General features: G+C 48.5%; 1 protein-coding gene across 1 annotated transcript; it reads left to right on the forward strand.

Moving 5' to 3' along the window:
* The first annotated feature begins 35 nt into the window (after positions 1 to 35).
* On the forward strand, positions 36 to 27,302 carry si (sucrase-isomaltase (alpha-glucosidase)). Its single transcript, XM_053872261.1, has 47 exons — positions 36 to 159; positions 238 to 314; positions 435 to 555; positions 848 to 957; positions 1,081 to 1,232; positions 1,934 to 2,105; positions 2,606 to 2,705; positions 4,032 to 4,144; positions 4,229 to 4,354; positions 6,045 to 6,176; positions 8,010 to 8,129; positions 9,978 to 10,091; positions 10,163 to 10,247; positions 10,361 to 10,478; positions 11,388 to 11,559; positions 11,888 to 12,004; positions 12,740 to 12,894; positions 13,185 to 13,269; positions 14,646 to 14,702; positions 15,776 to 15,900; positions 16,185 to 16,273; positions 16,369 to 16,418; positions 16,492 to 16,665; positions 16,889 to 17,038; positions 17,187 to 17,393; positions 17,461 to 17,615; positions 17,971 to 18,139; positions 18,863 to 18,959; positions 19,100 to 19,212; positions 19,457 to 19,582; positions 19,853 to 19,981; positions 20,057 to 20,170; positions 20,246 to 20,308; positions 20,379 to 20,495; positions 20,565 to 20,652; positions 20,718 to 20,856; positions 20,992 to 21,125; positions 21,237 to 21,271; positions 21,418 to 21,534; positions 22,742 to 22,890; positions 23,510 to 23,594; positions 23,662 to 23,718; positions 23,794 to 23,918; positions 23,982 to 24,070; positions 25,666 to 25,715; positions 26,124 to 26,294; positions 27,177 to 27,302. The coding sequence occupies exons 1-47, from the start codon at positions 36 to 38 to the stop codon at positions 27,243 to 27,245; spliced, it is 5,436 nt and encodes a 1,811-aa protein (XP_053728236.1). The 3' UTR covers positions 27,246 to 27,302.
* Positions 27,303 to 27,363: the final 61 nt, after the last annotated feature.

Raw genomic sequence — 27,363 nt, forward strand, 5'->3', positions numbered from 1 at the left:
ATGTTTGTGACCAGCTGAGCCTGTGTGATTTACAGATGGGGAAAAGGAAATTTTCAGGGTTGGAGATCGCCCTGATGGTGATGTTCACACTGATATCCATCACAGCGATCGCCCTCATCGTGCTGTTTGCCTTGGGAGAGAGCGGGGTCATCCAAGATGGTGAGTGGCCACGATCGAGGAAGGTGAAGGAACACAGGCCTTCTGTATATCAGCTAACATGAGCTGATCCACCCGCAGACAAGTTCATTCCCCAGTGTCCAAACATCCCCCAAGCAGAAAGAGTGGACTGCTTTCCAGATGCTGGAGCGTCCAAGGTAAGTCAGTGGATCCCAGATAAAGATTAGTTTTCCTGCTCGCTGTTGTTATTCTTATTATTGGAGGGTGGAATGTATGGGGAATGAGAAAGCATATGAATGGCTGCCATGCATCGACAGGCCAGGTGTGAGCAGCGCGGCTGCTGCTGGAGTCCGCTGGACGACAGACGTGTCCCCTGGTGTTATTTCTCCTCCAACCACGGATACGTAGCTCAGTCTGTGGACCAGTCCGATCCAAACGGTATGACCTTTTTCTCTCATGGGGGGTTTTTCAATTCTTTTCTTACTTGTCAGTGACGTTTTTGAAAACCATGGGCTTGTGATATAGAACTTGGATGGAGAGCCAGGAAACATGATTGACTTAGGAATACAGCCTTTTCCATTTTCTGCTCGACTTCACTGACTTTTAGCTCGGCTACTGTGTGGAGCGTATGAATGAAATAAAAGAACACACACACACACACACGTCTCGTTGTACTTTGGAGTTACAGGATGGATTGATGCGATTGATTCAACGCGTAACTGTTTTCCAGTGGTGAAGGCTCGTCTTATGAGAATGGGATCGCCCTCTTTATTCGGCAAAGATGTCAAAGAACTGGCCTTCCAGGCAGATATGCAGACCGAAAACCGTCTCCGGTTCAAGGTACACACTGGTTCCATCGTCATTTCTCTTTCTTCATGAAGACTGCTAAGAAAAACTCCAATTGAAGGGAAGGATGTTACACTCCCAGTAGATTGAGATGCACCACGTCTGACATTCCCACAGATCTACGATCCCCACGTCACGAGGTTTGAGGTGCCCCACGAACACGTGGCGAAGCTGGCCAGCAAGCCAAGCCACCCCATCGGCAACACACTGGTCGTCACCAAGGAACCGTTTGGGCTGACCGTCTACCGGAAAGAGACCAAGAAGGCTATGTGAGTTGCCAGGAGGCTTTTTTTGAACTGCTGCAGGCATTTTTAGTCAAGACTTTTGCATAGGATGGATATAAACACAAGGGGAAATCATGAGCCTCTGTTGCCAGCACTGAGTGACTGGCCTATGAACTTGTGCTGTAATTTCATTTAGATGTATTAATTTTATTTATTTATTTTTTAAATGTTATTAACTTGCTAACTGCCTGCAAAAGGTGAAGTTACTTCCAGGATGGAGTTCTAATTTATGTGAGGCCAGATCGTCTTTTATCCCCTTTGACGATCTTTTACGATCATCCTGGTGCGGGTCGATTCATTCCTCTAGGTTACGCATGTTTGAGTCTCTCTTATCACTGTGATAAACATGATGCCACGTGTCCGACGTCAACAAAGAAACAAAGTCCATCACTGCTCGTGTCGGAATAATAAATCCGTTGATCAAACCTCGTGGCGATTATTATCCTGATCATCACAGGTCAGGGGTCGGGACATAAAATGAGAGCGTTTATTGTGTAAGTAAGCTGGATGGAGATAGCACTTTTACTGCACCCCACCCAGTGATATCCAGGAACCAAGTTGCTCAACAGCAGCCACACGGCTAGCGTGCGGCATGCTTCACGACAAACGTCTATGCTTGTATGGAATAGTTTGTTTTTATCTTCATTGTGGTGTCACAGTCATGCCCTCTCATTTCTTCCTGTCAGATTCAACACGACGATGGCCCCGCTGATATTCTCCGACCAGTACCTTCAGCTGTCTGCCAAGCTTCCATCCCACAATATCTACGGCCTGGGGGAGCACGTGCACCAACGCTTTCTCCACGACACCAACTGGAGAACGTGGCCAATCTTCACGAGAGATGGTTTTCCTAACGGGGTAAGGGAGAAGACAGCTGCTGTGCAACACAGTCAAATGAGTTTCTAGGTTTGTGCGCAGGAATTACCGGCCATTTAGTTCCCAGTGATATAGTCGGAGTGAGAGAGCACGCAGCTTTGATATGACACTGGCCAGGCTTAATGAGAACCGGTGACACTGAACAGAGACATCAAGCCTCTTTTCACTTGGCTTCATCATCAACTGTTGCAGAAAATCCCCTACGTTTCTTCCTTAACTGTGGTCGAACAAACTTCAAACATCCACTGGTGTGTGTCCATGAAGCTCTGGGCCACTGCTGGAGCGAGCGTGTATGTCCTCGTGTCTTTATAGAATGGCAGTAGTACCTGAGCCTCCGAGGCTGACGGCACGGTGCCATATGTAGATACAGAATTTACTACTGCGGATGTTAAAGATGGCTTCAAAAGCTGCTTTAGTAGATGCCAAAAGATCCAGATTCTTCATCAACATGAAAACGATGTATTTCTCCACTGTTTCTACAGGGCACCCACAACCTCTACGGCCACTACCCTTTCTTCCTCTGTCTTGAAGACAACAGTGGGAAGTCGTTTGGCGTCTTCCTCATGAACAGCAATGCGATGGGTAATTTGCATGTCATGACTTGAGTCTGTTGCGCTCTGAACTTCGTGCTTGTTGGCGTGTGTATAGCAGTCCTTTCATTCTTTTGGCATTGGTTTCCAGTAGCAGTAGATCCTGATAAGTTGTGATCTCTGGGGTGGCCCTGGTAAAAGTTAGTGCCTCGTCCGGATGCAAGTCTTGATGTAAAGCCCACGATCATGTCCTCTTCCTAGTCCGAGTCTTGCCACATCAGGAAAAGCCGTGGCAGGACGTTTGCTTGAGCTGAAGCACCTCATGCCTCAACACGGAAGATGGACTTCTGCGTCAACATTGGAAGCAAAAGTCCTTTTGACGATGGCCAACATGTTACAGGAGTAAACGTGCACAGACCTGTGGGCCTCTGACGTACCTTTCACTAGGGCCGCATGAATGCAAAATCCCCATAGATAAGTCTTGAGAAACACACCCATTCATCGCCACACGTGTTCACCTGGCATGGCGTGGGCTGCCGCTGCCGTGGTCATAAAGGATGACGGTGGCAGTGTTTTATCAAGCAGCTGTAAATGTTGGCTGTGTGAATGAGTAATTCTACTGTGGCGTCTCATGTCCAACATGGCACTGTGCTCGGCCCTCTCTTGTAAGTCCCCGACAGCAGAGGGAGATAACAAATACCGAGCGTGAGACACGGCGGGCGAGGTAACTTCAATGACTCACAATCAAGTGTGATTGTGTTCAGCCACGCGGTTTCAGATCCACTCGTCGTTCCTCTATATGCAGAGCGTGTGGAAGTCACGTGCACCACGTGGCTGGGAAGCCACATCAGCTGTGTGCAGAAGCTGGCAGATGAGAGCAGGAGACATTCCTTAGTCTTTGCACGCAGACCTGAGAGCACTGTGGAGATAAGTCTGACTGGGCTGAGAGAATAAGCAATAGACCACGTGGATGCGCCAACACATTCCTGCCTGATGCAAGGTGAACTACAGGAGTCCTCTGGAGTCCAGGGAAGTCATCTTCACGGCTTCATGGAAGAGTTCCTTCCACATACAGGACGGGATTGACAAGTCGTGTGGTGACATACACGCTTCATTTTGTTAAGTGACACTAATCAGGAACCAAACGCACACATCCAAGGAGACGTTTGCTTCGCCTGAAGGAGCAGGAGACAGAAACGGAAATGCCTGCCCGGGTCTTTCCCCTTTCATGTCTGTCGTCTTATTCCGGTGGCTTCCCAAGCTGCCATCCCCACAGTCTCTCTGCGTTTGTGATGTAACGTGTCGCACGAATACTGGTCCCCTTCATTCATGGCAGTTTGCTGCACAGTTGACTCACCACTTGTGTCTTCACGCTCAGAGGTGACTCTTCAGCCGGCACCAGCAGTAACCTACAGAACCATCGGAGGTGTGCTGGACTTCTATATCTTCTTTGGAAACACGCCGGAACAAGTGGTCCAGCAGTTCCTTGAGGTGAGGCTGGTTATCGGACATTGAATCTTTTGCTTGTGAGGCTTTGCTGTACCTAACGGCAAACACATGTCTATATCATTCCAGCTGATTGGACGACCTGTAATCCCTCCCTACTGGTCACTGGGATTCCAGTTATCCCGGTGGGACTATGGAAGTCTGGAGGAGGTTAAGAATACCGTGGACAGGAACCGCGCTATTGAAATTCCATATGTAAGGACTGAGTCTTTCTCTCTTCATAAGCCACTTTGAAACTAAACCCAAACATGTTGCGTGAGGTGGTGACATGAGCAGCTCATCTAAAGGCCCATTCATGCTCCCTTCAGCGACAAAGTTGTCCCCATCGCCAGTGTAGCCACCAGGGGGAGCAACAACAGACTCTGAAACAATCTGTTGCAACTGTGGAAGGAGCTTTGGTCACGTCGCTCTTGCCCATCGTCTTCTTCGTGTCCCATTAGACACGTATCCATAAGCTTAGTGGAAACGTGCAGAAATACAGAACGCAGAGCACGGACAGAAGGCTCCGTCCAGATCTGGATCTGTGCATAACGCTGAGCATAAATGGGCCTCAAAGGTGTTTTATCAACATTCCAGCAAAGGTCAACACAAGCTAATCATTGACATGTGGCAGACAGGTCCCAAAGTTCAAGGCAGGTCCTGGGCTTGACATAACAGGCTCCATGTTATACATTAAGCAGTCAAACCAAAGGCCTGTGGATGTGTTCCTGTATATCCCATGGGCGATAAGATGTTATCTTAAAATGCAGGTGTTACATGTCAGTTCAAAGTGAAGTTAATATTCAGATAATAAAACATTCATTGGTTCTCTCAGTGGCGCAACATCTTCACCAGGTTGACACAGGTTAGGATAAAGGGAGAGAAGGTTTGGCCTTGTGTAACCCACATTAAAATTGATCCTCGCCTGCAATGCTCCAGAGGCAAAGAACCAAATCCACTATCTGCCAAGACGTGATATGAAGGTGGAATCAGCAGTTGACTGGACGGCCAGAATGATAGGGGTGGCCGCAGTCGTCCGGCTCGCTGTCACATCGCGGACAGTCTGCCTTCTGCTCCAGGTTCAGCCCCGCCACTGCTATGCTTCAGCCCATTTTCCCCTGGTGAAAGGTCTCAGCACGTTCAACAAGCCACGCTGGACATGATTTGGATTCAAAAACCACTGAATTAATCATTTCATCCGGCTATTTAAGCGCTTTAACATGGCATCAATCAAGGGCGTAGCTTGATCTGCCTCATCGAGTCACCAAACCCCAACAAACACAGAGCAAGATTTCAGTCTTGTATCTTGGTTTCATATCCAAATACCTCTCCTCCTCCACTCAGGGACTTATTTGATCAACAGTAGATGGAAAGCATTTGCCATGATAGGTTTAGAGCCGCTCGACATTAGGAGGAGCTGGCAGATTCTTCTACACCATCTGCTGCATGGATTCACACAGTGTAAAGGTCTAGTCACGATTCTCCAATGCTGCTTTTGTCCTCGGTGCACGAGAGCTGCAGGACACGGAGAAGTCTGGTCGAAAACAGTGTCTTCGTAGCCTGAGCCAACAGTCAAAGTTACTCCTTTACCGGCTGCTCCGGCGATGTAAAAGCAGATCGCTGGCCCTCCTCGCCTCTCCTGCCCGTTGAGGTACAAGAGGACCGTGGCTTTTACACTGCCGGCAGGATGTTGTGGCGGTTAACAAGACTCAACGCAGGTTTGATAAGTGTGAGTGGGCAGCGAGAGCAGGTGGGGTCAAGCTTTTTAGAGGTCGCTGAGAGTGTGCATGACAGAATAAATCCACTTTCAAAAGTGTAATAGGCTTTAGACATTTAACTTGCTCTTCCAAAGGAGATGGTGGAGGAAAAGACGCCAGTCATCTGTGTTTCTTCCTTCTCTCTTCAGGAAATACAGTACACTGACATCGACTACATGGAGGACAAGAAAGACTTCACGTACGACAAAGTGAAGTTCAAAGATCTGCCGACATTTGCCGACTACCTCAACGAGAAGGGCCAGAAATACATCCTTATCTTGGTAAAAATCCAAAATAATATAAATCATACATAATCTGTGCTACACGACCAACGATGCCACTGAGGTTGGACGGCATTTACCTCAAAATCCAGATCAAGTCTTTGGTTTTTATTACCTTCAAGACAATGCATTTTTCTTCCTAATTGTAATGCTAATGCTACTGCTTGTTAGCATTTTGTGATGAACAATTTCCTATCTCTGCCCAGAACACTAAACAGCATTGGGCAACATACAATACCTTAAGTGCTAATGTGTCACGCTTCAAGGGAACGAGGAGCAAATGTCACGTGTTGGGAATGTGGAACTGGACCCAAGCGCAAGTGGTGAAGGTTACAGTGAGGCAGGAGCAAGTTAGAAATAATATTTAATAATTAAACAAACAACAGAATCACAACTGAAAGCGTCACCGAACCGGGAGAAAACAGAGCAAAATCTAAATATCCAGAGGGAGAAACCAAACTAGCAGAAGTCCACAAACATGAGTTAAAGTCCAAAACAGAAAACGTCACTGAACCGGGAGAAAACTAACTAAAGCTGAATGTACAAATGAACCGAGAATAAACTACAAAAGAGAACAGGAAACGCATGGAAACTGGGAGAAACAAAACACTAAACTCAGGCACCAGGGTTTAACACAGTAAAAATCCAAAATAAGCTAGCTGACAGCACGAGAGACCGAAACAAAGAGAGTCAAGAGGACGAGGAGTTAAATGAGCTAGCTAGCGCACAGAACGAGAGACCGAAACAAAGAGAGTCAAGAGGACGAGGAGTTAAATGAGCTAGCTAGGGCACAGAACGAGAGACCGAAACAAAGAGAGTCAAGAGGACGAGGAGTTAAATGAGCTAGCTAGCGCACACAACGAGAGACCGAAACAAAGAGAGTCAAGAGGACGAGGAGTTAAATGAGCTAGCTAGCGCACAGAACGAGAGACCGAAACAAAGAGAGTCAAGAGGACGAGGAGTTAATTGAGCTAGCTAGCGCACAGAACGAGAGACCGAAACAAAGAGAGTCAAGAGGACGAGGAGTTAAATGAGCTAGCTAGCGCACACAACGAGAGACCGAAACAAAGAGAGTCAAGAGGACGAGGAGTTAAATGAGCTAGCTAGCGCACAGAACGAGAGACCGAAACAAAGAGAGTCAAGAGGACGAGGAGTTAATTGAGCTAGCTAGCGCACACAACGAGAGACCGAAACAAAGAGAGTCAAGAGGACGAGGAGTTAAATGAGCTAGCTAGCGCACACAACGAGAGACCGAAACAAAGAGAGTCAAGAGGACGAGGAGTTAAATGAGCTAGCTAGCGCACAGAACGAGAGACCGAAACAAAGAGAGTCAAGAGGACGAGGAGTTAAATGAGCTAGCTAGCGCACAGAACGAGAGACCGAAACAAGGAGAGCCACGAGAACCAGGAGTTACCACGGGGAACAAAAGGAGTCCAACTCTCAGGAACTAGAGGAGCAATGACCGGGAAAGGGAAACACTGGGAGAAACGCAGGAACCGGAAGAAAGTCACCGAAACTAGAAGCTGAACTGGAAGAAACAATCTGTTGCTGGAGCCCAGGTGTTTAAGTGCTTAGGTGATTAGGGGTTCATTGGCTCCAGCCGTGTGCCAGAGGAACAGGAAGGGAGGCGGAAGAAACCAAAACATGACTCAAGGGACAAAACAGGAGCAGAGTCATGACATAATGGTTGCTATAACCGGATCGAGACATACGATTGACTTATTCGCCACTTCATTTTATGGAGACTTTAACTGTGGTTCCTTTAGAAATGAAGTGCTTCCAGGTTGATGAAGTGAGAGGTGCTTGACACTGAACGGCTGGTATCATCCACAGGATCCAGCTATTGCCACAAGCAAGCGGGTGGGAAATGCTCCCTATGACTCCTATGACCGTGGCACGTTGAAGAAGGCCTGGGTGACCACTTCAGATGGAAAAACGCCTTTGCTGGGCGAGGTGAGATGATCATGGACACCACAGAAGCTCGCTGCTCAGTTTGTACGCCGTCTTTCTCTGGGTTTCCTCCCTCAGTCCATGATGTGTACAGATGGATTGGACTTCTTCCATTCCTTTCATGTAGTCAGTCCTTCAACCAAGAAATAATAATTTGATCAAATAAAGCGACTTCCTGCCAAGGACATCACACTTACGTTTGTACCATCAGTCACATCCACAGAGGAACACACCATCATTTCAAGCAGGCCAGTGTATTACAGTATAAGAGCTGTGTAAGTACAACAGGAATAAAATATCATTCAATAAACATAAAAAACAGTTAGATGATGATACTGATACGCACAAACATCCCAAAGAGTACTCGCTGTACTGTGCAAGTTTTCAGTAGTTATGGCTAGTGATGTGTTTGTGAGACTTCACGAAACAGAGAGCTCATTTTCAGAGCCCACTAGATGGCGCTCTCTCTGCTCTACGATCGTTGAACATTCATCATTTCACTTCATCGTCGACTTTGAACAAAGAGAGGCACCTACTGAGCAGACGAGACGTGAAGCCAGTTAATAACCTGCAGTCCCATTATGATTTCCACGTAAAAGGTCAGAGATATGCAGCGGTGAATATTGTCGCCGCCTGAAATAGCCATTACTGCCATGTCAAACCCAATGCACATGTCTGAAGAAGAAGAAGAGAAAGGCATTGGACCATGAATGATAAGCTAAATGAGGCGGCCACTTCTTTATGTCCATGTAGACTTGACCCCGGGTTGTTTCCAGAGCATTTTATGGACCTGTTTTCTGCTAATAACCTCTGGCATATCAGTTACATCATTGCTTATGGAGCAGTTACGTAACATGCTTGGGACAGCTGCGGTTGCTAGGATACAGAGCAACATGAGCGGGCCGAGCTTTATCTAGTGAAAGCAGAAATAATGGTGTAAAGACACAGTAACAGATGGAGACAGTGGAGAAGCGTCACTCGGATCTACTGGCAAGGCCTTGCATTTCTGCCCAGTGCTCAGTGACAGATAAACGTCATGCACGTGTTTGGCCTGAGTGTGTGGACGTGAGCAAGATTAATGTCACAAACCGGGTTATAAATTCTGCGGTGGAGGAAGTAAGGGTTAAAAAAGAGCCCGAGTGGAGCAGCCTTGAGATTGAACATCTCGCAGGCGGTCCAGAAGCGCTGACGGCTCCGTGCGCGCACCGCCGCACCAGCCTCCGCTCTCATGCTGGACTAATCATTTTTCTTAATACATGTCATTAAGGATGACTGCCACCACGCAGTCACCTCCAGAGATTTCTATTACATTATCGATCGCTGTTCCACTGCGCACGACTTCAAGGCGTCTGCCGTCTCCCTTTCTGCCGTGCCGCTGCCTCCTGGCCTGCTCCCACTTTCTTCCTCCGGAGGCTTGATTTACTTTCGTCCTGGCTCAGAATGCTGAGCGAACCATACTGGGCTGCAATTCTAATCTCATGTCACTCTAGCGCATCAGTCTGGAGACAACACTGGCAACAAAACGCTTGGTGACGCTTGGTTCCTGCCAGGTCTAAACAACAGCCCCGATGGCTGAGGCTGAGGCTTCATGAAACAGTGTCATCCAGCCCGCTACACGGCGCTCTCTGCTCTGTAATCTTTCAATTTCAACGAGCATGTCAATGAAACCTCACCACACCGGGCGGCGTTTCACGAAGCCTCATCACTAGAACCCATTCAACCCGACATCCTATATGTAGCTGACATTCACTCCAGATGTTACAGAGAGACAACTGACGCTCACATGGACTCGATCCCTTGGTGACAGAAAGCCAAAGCTGACGTTTGGCTCGCGCTTTCGATGTGACACAGGTGTGGCCCGGGCAGACAGTGTTCCCAGACTACACCAGCTCGAACTGCAGTGAATGGTGGACTGATGAATACGAACGCTTCTACAAGGAGATCAAACATGACGCCCTCTGGATTGTAAGTGACAGCTGGAGTCTCCATATGGGCTTTGGTTTGTGGGTGTTGAACATGCTCTCATCCATTTGCAGGACATGAATGAAGTATCAAATTTCCAGAAAGGATCAATAAACGGTTGTGAAGACAATGAACTTAACTACCCTCCATACACACCAAGTAAGGACGCTCACTTCCCACACTGATGGTCAGAGCTGCGTTGCGCTCGTGATATGTCCTTCACACTGTCATCTAACTTCTTCATTTCCATCCCCTGCTTCTATTTCCAACAGAGATTCTGGACGAAGTGATGTACAGCAAGACGCTGTGCATGGATTCCAAGCAGGAATGGGGGACTCACTATGACGTCCACAGTTTGTACGCCTACTCCATGGTGTTGGCCAGTGAAGTGTAAGGCCCCATTGCTTTCCCCTCACATACAACACCAGTGTCGTACACTGTTACAGTACGCTTGTTGAGGACGGCAAAAATCGCTGGTCTGAGTTTCTGAAAGAGTGTTGGATAACTAAACACATGTACAGTCGTGCTGTGTTGATGAGGCTTCCTGAAAGTGCCCTCGTTTTCAGGGCCCACTGGACGGCGCTCTCTGCTCTAAAGTGGTTGTTTTTGATGAACCAGTCCAATGACACGTCACATCATAGTGTATCCCGAGAGCGCCACCTCTGAACAGGCACTGTTTCAGGCCGCCTCATCGGCCCATGACTAATGCATTGAGTCTGATGGATGCTTGACGTTACTGAAGTGTCGTTACAGTAGTGCACAGTCCAAATGACACACACACACACAGACAGTAAGTCAAATGAATGATTGAAATTCCAAATCTGCCGGACATAAAGATGGAGCAGGAAAAGGGCAGAAGACTGTGTGAGACATGAAGCCCCTGGGCTCTAGTTACAGGGTTGATGTTGCTACTCTTTATTGATTTGTTCTTCTCGACGTGAAGCCTTAAGTGCCTGATTCATGTCATGTAAAAAAACAGCAGGATGAAAAACCTTACAGAAATTTGAGCAGAGCTGTTCAAGAAGAAATGACTGGCACAATGGCAACAATAAAATCTGAGGTCTGGACATCACAATTCAGCTCATGCCAGAACAGCTTGTGGACATCAGAGGTCATTGTCCTCTTCGGTCTCTTACATTACTGTGACGCCACCTCTCATCGCTCGACGCTCTCAGCTGCAGCTCATAAGCAGGAGTTGTCATTGAACGGATGCTGTCGTGAACATCTTCACTTGTCCTGGTGTGTTCATGTGGTATGTATATGCTCAGCTGTCTGACTTGCTGTCACTCTGGTTTGCAGTGCCATGAAGAAGGTCTTTGGACAAAAGCGCAGCTTGATGTTGACCCGGTCCTCCTTCCCTGGTGTGGGGAAATACTCTGGTCACTGGCTGGGCGACAACGCTGCCAACTGGAATGATATTAAATGGGCAATCCCTGGCATGCTGGAGTTTGGGCTCTTCGGGGTTCCTTACGTAAGTTACAGCCTGATCGCTCTTTATCGGGATTGAGACTGTCAACTGTTGTCCCACGAACCACAGGAGGGGAACGATACAGGCCAGACTCTTATTCAAAACAACTTTTGATTGGAATTTAATATGACAGTAAGATGAACAGAAGAGAATTCAAACCACTGGCGCACGCAGCTGCGTGCGAGGACAGGTGCTGCTGTGATCCGTCATGGCTCCAGTTTTTGCTTCTCCAGAAATCGAATGACAAACAAAGAGGGGGAATTGGATCAAACTGCGCCATCGATGTCCCTTTACGTCATCGGTGACCACGTCGTACCTTCTTTCACCACAGATTGGTGCAGATGTTTGCGGCTTCTTTGACGACTCATCTGAAGAGTTGTGCCAACGCTGGATGCAGGTGGGAGCCTTCTATCCCTTCAGCCGAAATCACAACGCCCAGGGTTACAAGGTACAGTGAAGACACATGCGGCTCTGAAAATCTGACCTTCCCCGAATGTGTGCTTCACACCACAGTCACTTTTCCATTTGGCTAAATCAACTTCTGAAACAATTGCAGCTTAACAGTGTATTTAGTGGCCACATAAGATCTTTCTTGTGATTTTTGTTTTCCAATTGCAGTCAGTAACAAATGAAACTCATTTCCACAATATGAGGAAACAACCCGAGTCACTGTGGATGTTGACATGACTGAGTGTTTCTTGTCAGTAAACACAGCCAAGTCAGTGGTAAAAAAGCCTGAAAATTGATGCTCTTGCATGCATTCTTCATCTGACATTTCCCTTCTCAGTCTGGCGGCAGAAATGGCACATTGTGGGTCACGACAGGTCAACGGAGACTCGCTGCCTGCCAGAGTGTGTGTGTGAACATGGCTATTCATCATGAGTGGGACTTGAGCCATTGGACTTGCTTGAGGACAGCGACATTAAAATGATGCTCCTCTCTAATCCAGACATTTAATGTGTGACCGATGCTTTGCCCTAATCGTGGCTCTAATGAGACGGAGCCATAATAACACACACACACACACACTTCTCATCACACGCTGCAGCCGAGGGCAGAAACGATGATCAAGATGGAAAAAAAAAAAGGCCTGGATACTAATCACCCTGTCACTCTGCGCCACAAATGATAGGAAACGTGCATGGCTTCTGTGTTTTGAGTCCCCGTGTGTGTACTGCTGCAGCCCCAGGACCCTGCGGCCTACGGCGCTGACTCGGCACTGGTTCGCTCCTCCAAACACTACCTGAACATCCGCTACACTCTGCTGCCCTACCTCTACACGCTCTTCTACAGAGCCCACACCGCAGGAGACACCGTGGTGCGGCCCCTCATGCACGAGTACGTTTTTACGCATCATCCTTGCCTCTTTTTCTTTGTTGAAATTGTTCGTATGATCCCTATGACTGTCATTATTATTGTTATTATAACAGAACAGGCTGAAGCACGCAGGTTGTTTCATGCTGAGGCCACTGATGGCCGGTAGTGATGAGCTGGTGAGGCTTCATGAAACAGAGCCCGCTGGAAACACTTCAATGAAAGCCCACAGCGCGCCGCCTACTGAGCTCTGAAAAGAATCTTCTCAACCCATCACGCTACGCACATGGAAAACTGTCTCTTTCTCTTCCCAGATTTTATTCGGACAGCGCCACTTGGGCTGTTGACCGACAGTTCCTGTGGGGAAAACACCTGCTGATCACTCCAGTGCTCGACCCGGTGAGTGCACGCACGTGTAACCCCCAGCTCAACATGCCCAGGTAGATGGCAACAGAGTCGGTGGCTCAGACTGGGTCCTCCATCCTGAACATCTCGTGACGCCCCCACACAGGCTCCCTGACCTCCATGGGAAGAGATGACACGAGACCTCTCTCCTCTCAGCCCTCGTTCTTCTGGCTTTCATCTCCTCTCTCCTTACTTTGCCATCTAATGAGAGCGCTGACCTCATTAGCAGCAGATTACAGGCGCGGATGGCGGCGCGCAGGCTCGCACTCCTGTGTCAGTGGACGTGCACACGCTTGCATTCATGTCAAAGAGGCCTGATTAAAAGCCTGTGCAAGCCACTGGAGAAGGGAAGTCGTGTCCTGAGGACGTCGCTCTTTAGGCGCCGCCAACAAACAAACAAACAAACAAGTCCTAGTGAAACACGCAGGCACGCAGGCACGTTACTGGAAAGTCAAGACGCGCCCATGGTCATAATTCAAAACAGTCTCTCAGCCGCTCTTTTGAATTTCCCCATCTCTGTCACTCCCTTCCAGTTTGAGATTTCGTGCACCTGCCTGTCTCTCTCGGCCTAATGAGGCCGTGGATCAATCGTTTAGATGAGTAGATCCGCCAGCCTTCATCCTCGGGATAACTGGGGAGATCTGTCACCCCCTCTAGTCCTCATCCACCCTGCCTCCACTTGGCCATTCCTTCTCTCTCCGAGTTCAACCTTTCATCAGATGGGAGCTGCCGTCTCTCATCTGCATTCTCTTTAGCTGCAGCTGTCAACTGGGCCCTCGGGTTCCCTTGAGTGTGGTCCAGTACTTCTGCTCTCTCAGCGCGGCCCCACCACTGGGATGGTCCCAGCTGAGGTCCTGTCCATCTCGATCACAGTCGCTGACCGAGCACAGTGCTGCGGTCCGGTCTCATGATGGCAACAGGCAGGTGACGGCGGCACCTGACAGTGAGTTCTCATCTCAAATGAGCCTAAATCTTGTCAACTGCTGATGCCTCTGCAAGACGGCGCTCGGAGCTTCTCGCCTCCATACGTCGTCTCTGTGACAAACCAAAAAGAAGAAGAGACCATCAAAGTGACAAGGCTATCAAAGGCTCTGAGCCTCTGTGCTGATGGCTCTGGTGCGTCCTCCCCTTCCCTGTGTGTCAGCTATCAGTCAACACACTGCCGGGAAGAGAACTGTCACCTGGCTGTATATCAGATGATGGATAGCTGTGAAACGACACCTTGACGTGAGATTGTCCCTGTTGTGAAGTCATCTTCACGCCTTCTCTGCGGGGTGGCGATGCTGGAGACAAGTTTGTACAGCAGACGCTGCAGTTTGCACTGGGCTTATATCTGCTCTGCGTGTGTGTGTGTGTGTGTGTGTGTGCAGGGCGTGGACAGAGTCCAGGCGTACATCCCCGACGCCGTGTGGTATGACTACGAGACGGTAAGCTTTCCAATCTAGCCCCCAGGCTTGTCAACAGGTCAGAGCTTGGGAGTTTAAGGATCCAGGAGGTACGACGGCGTTCCGTGGAAATGAGTGAAATTCCTTGTTGAATTCTCCACATTTGTCCCTCGTTTTAAATGAACGTTGAGTCAAAAAGGAGTGATCATTTAGAAAAACCCTAAAGCCAGTGTTCTGAATTCATTTCATGTCATTCTCAACTCCAACAAAAGTTCTTGTTAGACATTGAGAAACGGTCCTATCATAGCTAACCTACCGTGTCTGGGTCCTGAGTCATTGCTAAGCTGCCGTATGAGCAGGCGACTCTGTAAACAAAGAACACATATCAGATCCGAGTATTGGCTCTGAATTCTTTGTTTGAAACCGAGACACATGAGATGAGCGATAACAACCAGCACGGCAAGAAGGGAGGTGGGGAAGAGTAGGGAGAATATCTCCATGACAGAGAGATAAAAGAAGTGCAAAGTTCCTGAGGGACCTTATTTGGCCATTGTGGCTGCGACGGAAAGCGGCCGCTGATCAGATGAAGGATTAGATCAGCTGTCTTGCTCCTGGCCTCTTGTCCTTGTGGGTCCCCAGTGATTATCGCAGTGGAGCAGCGCTACGGTTTGGGGATTTGTGCCAGATGTAACAGCAATAAAAAAAGAAAGAAAGAAAGAAACGAGTATCAGAGCACTACAGAGCACTTTCAGAGTGATGGAACTTGAGGGGGAAAAAATAATAGCAAAGTTGCATTTGCAATACGCGGAAATAACAGTGGCTAAAAAAATGCATGAGACCCGCAGAGGGGAAATAAGGGGCTTAACAGTAGTGACAGGATCCAAATTGTTCAACTCTCCTGAGGCCAGGTCTTGATTTGGTCATAGATTCTACAGGACACACACACACACACTCACGCCCCACTGAAACAGGGTAGAAAAAAACCCCCATCAAGAGCAACCCGTCGCTGCCTCTTCATCATTCCTAGCAGTCAAATGGATGAATCGAGATGCATTTAACCACTGGCTTTGAGACGGCAAAATACTGGTGTTCATCTTGACTTGATTTTTCCACAGATGGAGAAAGTGCCTTTCCGAAAACAGAGCGTAGATATGTTTCTTCCAGCCGAAAAGCTTGGACTGCACATTAGAGGCGGCGCGATCCTCCCCACCCAGGAGCCAGCCGTCACCACGGTGTACAGGTGCAGGACTACCACTACTCATACGATGACAGCAGCGTCCATTGTCACTGAATAGTGAAACTGCCAGGACTTTACTTTTGCTCCTTCTTCTTGGAAACGACACACAAAACCATGCATGTCCACTGGGTATTATTTGGGGTCTGTATAATCATGTGTCATGCGGATCACAGATCATTTCACTTCAGCTATTTTACGTCAGTATTCTAGGTCAAATGTGTCACTTTGTTTTGGCACCACTGTGGTGAATCTTTCTTTGTTGCTTGATTTATCCGTCTTTCCTCCAGTCGGCTCAACCCCATGGGTTTGATCGTGGCTCCTGACGGTAACTCCCAGGCAGCCGGGGACCTTTTCTGGGACGATGGAGAATCTAGAGGTATTGCTTTCCTCATCCAGCACTCTTCAGGCTAGACGCCGCCTCTTTCCATGGCAACAAGAGTGGCGGCACTAAGGGCAGATTCTCATTCACAGACACAGTCCAAAGCGACATGTTCACCCTCTACAACTTCACCTTCGACCGGGTGAGAATTTCTTGCTCTGGAATAGGAAAGTATTTCCAGGCCGCTCAACTGAAGGACAAACTGTGCATCGCAGGGAGTGCTGAAAGCGGATGCCATGAAAACGGGTTACACAGATCCACATGACTTGAAGTTCCAGACCGTAACAATCCTTGCTGTGCCAGCACACCCGGGCATCGTGTCGGTGACACAAGGGGCTGACACCACCTTGCTGCCAGAGGCCAGCGTTGAGCATAATGCTACAAATCAGGTAAGGAACTGTCACTCAGGAAGCTTTGGCCTTGATTTGGGCACTACATTTTCTTCAACGATATTTACGTTAATAGCATCAAGACTCCCCGCATCGGTGCCTTTGAAAGTCAGTCAGAACTTCAGGGATCGGTCATGTGATCCATGTTTGCCAATGAGGTGGAAGCTGTGTGCCACACAAGGACTCGGCCTCACCTGTCCTCTCTCCCCGCTGCAACACACAGGTGCTCATCCTTAAGAACCTCTCCCTGAACTTCGGAGAGAGCTTTGAAATCCAGTGGGACTTTATCAGAGAGGAAGACATGCGATTCGACTGCCATCCTGAGGACGGCGCAGATGAGACCAAGTGTGCAGCCAGAGGATGCTTGTGGAGGGTGAGACTCTTGAGTCACTCCATCCCAGACTGGTGCCTTTCAATGGTTGAACCGTTGGTCAACACACAGCGACTGAATGATGTCGTGTTTGGTTTCAAATGACACCCTGTGACACGGAAACTCTCTCTCTCTCTCTCTGCTGATTCAGCCCAGCACTGTCGAATCTGTGCCATGGTGCATCTACCCAGCGGACTATGGATACAGTGTTACTGGTGAAACTGTCACTGACACAGGCATAAGACTGGATCTCAATCGAAACAAAAAATACAAGAGCAGCGGACGGCCAGACTCCCCAGACATCGATACACTCCATGTTGAAATTACCTTCCACACTGCTGACATGCTACAGTTCAAGGTGGGTCTTCTTACCTGGGGAAACCCTGCCAAATGAAAGTTTGCTGACATATCTCAACCTCGTCCAGATCACAGACCCAAAGACAAAGAGGTATGAGGTTCCGGTGCCACTGTCCACACCTGCTGCTCCCGAGGCCAGCGAAGCAAAGAGGCTGTACCGAGTCATGGTCACCAAAAATCCTTTCGGCATCCAGATTGTGAGGAAAAGCACTGGAACCAAAATGTGAGTGTCCGCTTTCAGCCCTGTCCATTCCTGCAACAGAATATGGACAGAATGCTCCTGAAAGCGTGCGAACTCGGTGCAGTCATTGGTGATGGGCTAATGAGGCTTCATGAAACAGGGTTTTTCATTGAGACTTGATGCCCTCAGACCTCTGAGAACAAGCTGACATTTAGTGAACAGTAGCCGTTTGCTGACACTCATGTTGGCAAAGCAAGAATCGATGTGTTTTGTTTGTGTTGCAACTGTCGCAACCGATGGAGACCTTGACGTTGAGATCCCCCTCTGGTCAAACACATCGGTTTCCATCATCACGGCAACACAACACTAACATTTCATCTTTTGTCACCTGTCTCAGCTGGGACTCGTCCGTGCCAGGTTTCACCTTCTCCGACATGTTCATCCAAGTGTCGACAATGCTGCCGTCAAAGTCCATCTACGGTTTTGGGGAGACAGAGCATCCAACTTATAAACATGACCTCAACTATCACACTTGGGGAATGTTTTCCAAGGATGAGCCACCTGGTGTAAGTGGCAGGCTTGTTTCTTCAAAATACATGACTCATTCATCAAGGGCTGCACTTCAACGCCCTGCTGAATGTCTGCAGAGGTGACTTGTAAAGAGCCCCTCTTCACGCATCTCCTGGGGGTTTTGTGTGGAGGGGTGTCGTCACGTTTTCCCAGCCTGGTTCGAGGTCGGGGATGATGCTTATTCACAGTCAGACCTTTTCACCTGAAGTAGCCTCATCAACTCTGAATGCTGAGCCGCCCTGGCTGCCCCTGTTGGTGACATCACACGTGAGGCACAAGTGACGAGTCGCGGAAGGCAAAAACGTGCCGCGCTCAACTTGAAGCATGTTGCAACTGACTGACTTGTGTTTCACATTTCCATCTGTCGATCTGTGTCCTCCAGCATGCATGTGTTGGCTGTCTCACCACACTGTACACAGTGTGAAGCAAATGGAGTTGCAACACACACACACACATATATGGTCTAAAGAAAAGGCAACCCTTGGCCAATAAAGAGATAAATGTATCCAATGCCTCCAATGGTACTTCAGATTTCTGCCATACAAATATGTGTCATTGAAAAAAGGGTTTGCTACGGATCTGAGAACAGCTTTGTCCTGTTGCCAGTTTTGAGATTCAGTGTAAATGATTGAAAAGAATGACCTGAGACCTGATTACATTGAAAGGGTGCTTGAAAATGAATCCATTTTGGTTCTCCTCTAACTGTGGTTCTCCTGCAGTACAAGAAGAACAACTACGGCGTGCACCCGTTCTACATGGGTTTGGAGACGACTGCCCATGCTCACGGAGTGCTGCTGCTCAACAGCAATGCCATGGGTGAGAGGAAAAACACACCCACACACCCCTGTCTACAGCTCTAAACTCTCTTCACCCTGATCAAGTCTGGTCCAAAACCTGGATCAGCGCCATGTTGAAAGGGTTCCCGGACTCAACATCCACATCTCTTCTGTGTCCAGATGTGACCCTGCAGCCAACCCCAGCTCTGACCTACCGGACTGTGGGAGGCATACTGGATTTCTACGTTGTTCTGGGGCCCACTCCAGAGATGGTGGTGCAGGAGTACACTGCAGTACGTCTGTAGCGGCTTATTCTTCCTGCATACGAAGCTCCGTGTCTGTGGCCATGGGCCGCTGTTGATGGACTGCAGCAGCTGGAGTTGCGCTGCTTCATTGCACTCTCATTTTGCCAAGCAAACTCTCACACACACACACTCCTATAAGCGGACACACACAACATTGACGGGATGCAACCTTCCCAACAAAAGAGCTTTCTCTGCTGAAATGCCCTGACCAGACTCTTTTGCCTCCTAACAGCTGATTGGGCGACCTGTCCTACCTGCCTATTGGTCCCTTGGGTTCCAGCTCTGCCGCTACGGTTATGCAAACGACACGGAAATATCGAACCTGTACAAGGAGATGCTCGCTGCAAAAATCCCCTATGTAAGTTCTTTTACAGACGCTCTCTGTGCGGAGACAAACCCTGCAAGTGAAAGCATCACTGCAGTCGGGCTGCCTTCATTTCCTGTGTGAGATCAGTCAGAGAGAGAGAAGACCTGGGCAGGAGATGGCTGACTCCATCAAGTGTTCCCACTACTGACTAACGGGTCCTTGTCCGTGCACCTCCACGGCCGAGTGCCAGTATTTCCCCCTGATGTGACTCAGACTCGTCCATGCGTCTGAAGCTGAATTCCAGTGCTACTGTCCCGGCAGGATGTGCAGTACGCAGACATCGATTACATGGAGCGGCAGCTGGACTTCACGTTGAATCCCAAGTTTGAGAACCTCCCGACCCTGGTCGACAGCATGAGAAGCGAAGGCATGCGATTCATATTCATCCTGGTGAGGACTTTCAGGAGTCTCAGTCAAAGTCCTTTCAAGCTCGTGTGAACTAACGCGTTGTTTCGACCCCTGCAGGACCCGGCCATCTCAGGTAACGAGACAAACTACCGTGCCTTTGACAGAGGTCAAGAACAAGACGTCTTCATCAAATGGCCCAAAGAAATAAGCGATTCCATTGTGTGGGGGAAGGTGAGCCAGAATGCAGCAGCAGGACTCGAGAACTCACCACAGAGTCATGGGTGTTTCTGTGCTTTCATGACGCAGGTCTGGCCCGACAAACCCAACGTCACAGTTGACGACACCCTGCCCTGGGACGAACAAGTGGAGGTAAGAGTGCCTTCATTTGGCCAGCCCACGAGATGGCGCTCTATTCTCCTCTGCTAACACCCTGTGGCAGCTTTACAGGGCGTACGCTGCATTCCCTGACTTCCTCCGCACTCAGACGGCCACCTGGTGGCATCAGGAAATAAAGGACTACTACGACGAAGTCATGAAGTTTGACGGCCTGTGGATCGTGAGTGAGACCGTAGCGCACGACGTGCTTTTAAAAGGCAACTGGCTAAAATGAGCAAATGATCCCCAGGACATGAACGAACCTGCCAGCTTTGTCCACGGCACCGTCGGCAAGTGCCTCGGGAACCCGCTCCTGGATATGCCACCGTACATGCCACGTAAGGTCTTTGTTTTCTGCAGTTTAGTCCACAGAGATTTAGCAGCGCCTTTCATGCTCCTACAGGCTTGGACTTCATGGAGCGCGGGTTGACCCACAAGACTTTGTGCATGAACAGTGAACAGATACTCAGCGACGGAACAAAAGTCAGACACTATGATGTGCACAATATCTACGGATGGTCTCACACCAAGCCGACATACGAGTAAGTTCATGTTGATGTGTGTCTGCTGAAAACCCTTAAAGGCTAAACCTGTGAACCACTGCGTCGAAACAATGGCGAAGAACACACTTGGTAGCCGTGGTTGTGCACCTTAACCCTCACGTTGTGCCTCTTCAGTGCCTTGCTGAACGTCACTGGGAAGAGAGGCATCGTGGTGACCAGGTCCACCTTCCCATCCAGTGGAAAGTGGTCGGGCCATTGGCTGGGAGACAACAACGCCAGCTGGGACCAAATGTACAAATCCATCATTGGTATGTGAAGACGCCCACTTTATTCATGTCATCTGGAATTTCAATCAGAGGTTTTATCATGTTGCTGAGGGATTTGAAGTGAACGGAATAAACGACCTCTGTCTCCGACAGGCATGATGGAGTTCAGCATGTTTGGCATTTCCTACGTAAGTACCAACATTACCATCTGTGTCCTTGTCTCCTTGACAAGGTGCGGACGGATTTGGATGCAACAAAAAACGCTTTGGGTCATGTGCACATTATGATGATGTATGTGGCTCATCTTATCCCCTTCTTTCCCGCCCCTGTTTAGACGGGTGCCGACATTTGTGGATTCTTTAACAAAGCTGAATATGAGATGTGTCTCCGCTGGACGCAGTTGGGCGCTTTCTACCCATACGCTCGCAACCACAATGGCAAGGGCAACCCGGTGAGGAGCGACACGTTTGTTTGTCTCCAACACCAGTTGGTATTTGCACATTTGAGGAGTGCGTTTTCCCTGTGACAGATCTTTTTGTCAGCCTTCTCACATCACCCTCACTGCATCAGAAAGACCATATCAAAAGGTCACTCTCACACACTGCCATCTTTGTGGCACCGTTGCAGAACTGCAAGAATACGTGTGCTCATTTGAGTTTTGCTCGGGCTTGAATTTTACCTTGGGATTCCAGTTAATGGCATAGATTTAGCCAGTTGAAACTGACCCAAAGTGTCTATTTTTAATCCATGTGTTGGTGGTTTTAGAGTTTGGAGAGAGAAACAAAAAAGTTCACAGAACACCACATCAGAGAATTCATGCGAAATAAAAAGGAGAAAACGTTGACGTACTGATGCCTGCAACAGAATAATCAAAACCACATTTACATGCCAGGCTCCAAATGATTTTGTACACACTAAATTAAAGTGAATTTTCTGCACACATTCCATCACACTGAAAGCCTCTTCATGTGTAAAAACCCTCAAAATGACGTTTCAGTCTCCATCAGGTGTCGGTCGCCCACAGAAAGACAGCAGTGTTTGTTGCTGTCGTCTCTGTGACATTCATTTAAGGGCTGACCTTTACCAAGCGTGGAACACATCTGAGAAATCCAATAACACCCGTGTCCTGGATCGATCCCACCAGGCTAAATTTCTCAGCACAGGAGTCTGCGATACAGGACGCGCTCGTCTGTGTATATTTGAAAGTCTGTGGCAGCGCTTTTTAACGGCATGGAAAAGGGGTGTCACTGAATTCTCAAGGTGAGCAGGTCAGCACCCACATGAAAGATGCACCCCATGCTTCTTTCAATCCAGTAATGACTCACACGCAGACTCGGAATTTGAGAAAAAAACCCATCACTTGAGCAGAAGTACATGGCACTGGATATCTTTGTTCTTCAGCGACCACCAGTGTAACCCGCGCTCAAGGTCAGCGAATGCAGAGGGGGAACTGAAGAGCACAGCATTTGCCAAGTCATTTTGCAAAGCTGCCAGCGTCCCTTTGTCCTCTGAGCACTTTCATTCCAACCTCCAGACGATCTCACAGCTCCACCGTTCAAAACCAGTGTCATCGCATGCAAAGAAAAACATGCCTTTTGAAAAAAGTTGCCTTCATGTGCGTGTCAACGACATAATGATGACATGTATTGACATTTCAGAGACAAGATCCCGTCGCTTGGAACGCCACGTTTGCTGACGCCTCCCGGAATGTCCTCAATGTCCGCTACACACTTCTGCCGTACCTCTACACGCTCATGTATGAGGCTCACACCAAAGGAAGCACAGTTGTCCGGCCAGTACTGCATGAGTGAGTAAAATCCAAGAGCAGCATTTCTCACTCTCCCTCTTGGAACACGCAGGGTACTTTCATGTCACCATTCACCCACCTTCATCTCCACTTGCATGAAGTGATGGGTTCATGAAGCTTCATGAAACAGCGTCCTCATTTGCAGAGCCAACAAAATGGCACCCTCTGCTCTGAAATCCCATGCATTTCAACGTAACCTCTCATCATTTTTAAACTGAGTGCGCCACCTGCTGAGCTGAAAATGAGGACACTGTTTCAGTAAAACCAAGAGTCAGCTGTTATCTTTGAAAAGCAGTGAGATTGGGTACGTAATGTATCGGAAATGTGGCTCCCAAACATGGTGATGGAGGAAGAAAGCCTTCAAAATGCTTTCGCTGAATTCCCAGGCGGAGGGCTGAAAGGTGTGGGGCTCCGTCAGCTGGAATTATTGTGAAAGGAAATCTCTGATCATGACACTTGACAACCTTCTAATGCGAGAAGACTCCCTCAGAAATGTATTTCAACTTGCCTCGTGTGAGACATATGGCGACCCGCTACAACGTGAATGAGTTCATGAGGCTGATGGCGCATGTGGGATTGCAGCCCTCATATAAGAGAGAACCCGCTTTGCTTGCAACAGATTCACGGACGACCAAACAACCTGGGACATCTACCGGCAGTTCCTGTGGGGGCCTGCTCTTCTCATCACTCCTGCTCTGGACCCGGTAGGCACACAGCAGCCCTTGATGCGTGGAGTCACATTCACATGCAACAAACATATTTGCTCTTCAGGGCGTCACCACAGTGGAGGCCTATGTTCCCAAGGCGAAGTGGTACGACTACTACACCGTGAGTTCATGCCGGCCACACCAAATCAGCCCAGTCATGCAGCTGGAACATGCTAACTCTCACACTGGTCTCCAGGGTGAGAGTCTTGGTGTGCGTGGCAAGATGGTCAAGATGTACACTCCACTTGATCACATCAACCTTCACGTGAGAGGGGGCCACATCCTGCCGTGGCAGAAGCCGGAGAACAACACGCACTACAGGTAGAAACAAGCTCGGCCGACTGCACGTCAGCGCACGTGAGACTGAGATTCCTCCTGTGACAGTCGGATGAATCCGCTCGGACTGATCGTGGCTCTGAATGACTTGGGGACTGCTAAGGGATCGTTCTTCTGGGATGACGGAGAAGGAATTGGTAAGTTTCTTCAAAGCTTCGCGGCCCATGCAACATTTATTTCTGAAGGTCTGATGCGAAGCTCATGTGCGCCACGTCTTTAGAAGGTTGAAATTCACATTTGTTGTGCAACCAGCTTTAATAGAGTGTTCTCCTGAGATGTTGGAAGCTGGCTCGTCCAAACACCAGGATGGATTGACTCAGGCTAGCTGACCGTGAACAGAAGGTGGCACCGTATGAGACGCACACATCACACATGTTAGCCTTCAGGGAGGAGCCTCAGGAAAGAAGAGCCTCCCGCTGATGCACTGACCCGTCGTGCTTTTCTGATTTCCACGCTTAAAAGAAACGTCAATACGTTAAGAATAAAGCAGATGTTCTTGAAATTGAATATGAAATTGGTTGATCATAAATCGATGCATGACCAGATGGGGGTTTAGAAATTGAGTGATAGTGTTTATCAGATGGAAAGAGTCTGCTGCAAGGCGACGTTTATAAAGTGGTTCACACACCACACACACATCAAAAGTTTCCGAGTAGATGCCTGCGATCCCTTCAGTGAGTCATCTTTGTGCTGAAACGGATAGATAGGAAGCAAGCGAGGGGTGAGAGAAAAGGGGAGTGACAAAACTATTACAGTAACTCCACGTCGCTGCCTGGAGATGTGCACTCCATCACCACCCTTTTCTCGACGCTGGTGCCCTTCATCCTGGAGATTCACTGTCTGTGTGAAGTCCGTCCACCTGCTTTACTTAAACCTGTCTTTCGCCTGTTTTTCTGCCGTGTTGTCGAAGCCTTTTGCCCACTTGACGCAGCCGTTGCCACTGGCACTGACCTGATCACGCGCTCTTGTGGGGAAGGGTTCGACAGCGAAGCACGACACATGATGTTTCAATAATGATGGTCGGCTCACAGTCACGAGGTTACGTGTGCCGTCACGTTGACAGGAAGAGTAAGAGAGAATGTCATTTTTAAGTTCCGTATGGGTTTAGTTTGCCTTTTACAAACTGCCATTTTGTCAAACACGTGTTTACTCAGTGATGAGCTTCAATGACTGAGTCAAGACACTGACATTAACTTCTCCATGGCTGAAGATTTAGGGGGTGATTCACTTGTTTCAAGGTTGGCAGTGTCATGAGGAGGTGGAAGACACACACGCACACACACACAGGGTTCGGCCTGAACGGAAACTGTCAGGGATCTTTCTGGCCTCAAATGAATGACAAGACAAACCTCCACCCCACCCCCCTCCATCACGGTGGCTCACGTGCGCTTCGTCTCTGCGGCTTTGCTTCACTAAAGGAATGTCTAGTTACTCTCAGGCTGGATGGCAGAATGGTGGGTGATAGATGAAAACTCCCCAGATTCCATATTCTTTGCACTTCCCACAGTCAGGTTGCCTCTTTCAAAGGTGCCTGCTCTCTTGAAGAATTCTTTGGATGTTTTTCAGAGAAGCAAATCAACAATTTCAGATGATTTTTGTCGTAAATCTGCGGGATTTAACCTGCTCTTCTTGCCAGACATGTCCTCTGTCTGAACCCCGGAAGCCATTGGATCCAGTGGGATTTCCATTCCAGAATGTTGTCTGCAAGCTCATCTTCCCTCTTTTCTTTCAGACACGGTGAAAAATGGAGAGTACCTGCTGACCAACTTTAACGTGAAGCAGGTAAGTCTGTGAACTCATGTTAGCCATGCACCATTCAGCCATCGATTCTTGTGGCGGGTCTGACAGCGAGCGCTCGCCTGCTGCTCCTGTGATAGTTGCTGTGCTCTGCTCTGCACCGTACAGTGCACAGCTACTATGGCCAAACATCTGTGCCTGTCCTTTCCCTGCGAGCAGGTTCATTCCAAAGCAATTTCACACAGCGATAAAACAGGCTTCCCATTTGCCAAGAGGGACGAGGTTGAAGAAGTGTGTGTGTGTGTGTTTCAGTTAAGGCTCTGCGTTTGCGCAAAAAGGCATAAGTGAGAAGCAAAAGTAGCTTGCCAACTAATGTGTATTAGAGCTCTCCATCTATGCACCATCTGCACCGACAGACAGCTCACACTTTTTATGTTGATTTTTGTTTTCCAGAAAACCTTGACATCACAAGTTGTCGTGAACAAGATTGCTGCCAAGGACTTACTGACACTCGGCGTGGTGAGAGTTTGGGGAGCAGGCTTTAGAAAAATCACAACAGCCAGTCTCACAGTAGGAACTGGTGCGCCACAGGCCTTGACTCCAGAGTACAACACTGCGACGCAGGTAAGACACCTTTCGACCGGCCAGAGAACAAGTGACTACACGACAAGTGTTTCTCCACCTGGGCTGAATCTACTGACAGAGCCTCAAGTGGATGCCATTTTCTAGGGGTCAGCAGTGAAGTTGGAGTTTGGATTATTGTGTGTGCACGTCCCTAAACACCAGGACTCTCTCTCGCTTTTCTTATCTAGAAGATTCAACCTGCTGACCTCCACGTCACTTCTAACCGTGCGACCCGCGTCATATCTGGTGGCCCATCCCTCCTTTTGTCTGAGAGCATGCATATATATATATACACATAAATAGTGTATATACCAAAAGAAAGTGAGCTCTCAAAAGTCCAAAAGGTCAAATTAACATTCCATGAAGTATCTGGAAAGTATTAGACGTACTGTAAGACGTTAGCATGCCAAATGAGCTCCGTGCTTCACCCAAAGGGAACCAGGAGTGAAAGAGACTGTCTGGCGCCCAGACCTTTTTTAAACTCCCAAAACATTGTAACTCTTTCCGCCTGAATCCTCAGTCATAAATTCAAGGTTAAAATAAATTGGAGTCTCTGAAACAGGGCTTCAACTGAGGTCATGCAGCTGGAGGACGGGACGGCATATTTGAATAATTGGGTGGAGTTTCACTGAGAACTTGAAATAATGTCTTAAATCATTGCTTGGACGTAGCAACTGTCAAACCGCACTAAGGACAAGGGGGATTTCCGGAACAGGCGTATTGAGGAGAGGATTAGGATTCTTGTGCCATGGAAAATATCATGACGTTTCTATGGCAACTGGAGGACTCGGCAAACGTGACTTTGCCTGAATACCAAGACCTCTGACACATCGATGACGGCAACATGTCTGAGGTCATGCATTTCTTCTCTTGTGTCTGCAGGTGCTGACCATTGACGTCACCAGCAAGTCTGTCTCGCTGGGGGCGCCATTCACGATCAAATGGAGTTGAAGACCTGCTGTGGTCAATGTCGATGTTATTAACTTAATAAACCTGTGTGTGCAGTGACTCCATCTGATACTGTTTGAAAGTAAACTGAATGTATTTGTCATGTTGACGTCATGTTTGG

The sequence above is a fragment of the Synchiropus splendidus genome, chromosome 8 (assembly GCF_027744825.2).
Source record: "Synchiropus splendidus isolate RoL2022-P1 chromosome 8, RoL_Sspl_1.0, whole genome shotgun sequence".
In the NCBI taxonomy this organism is placed as follows: Eukaryota; Metazoa; Chordata; class Actinopteri; order Syngnathiformes; family Callionymidae; genus Synchiropus; species Synchiropus splendidus.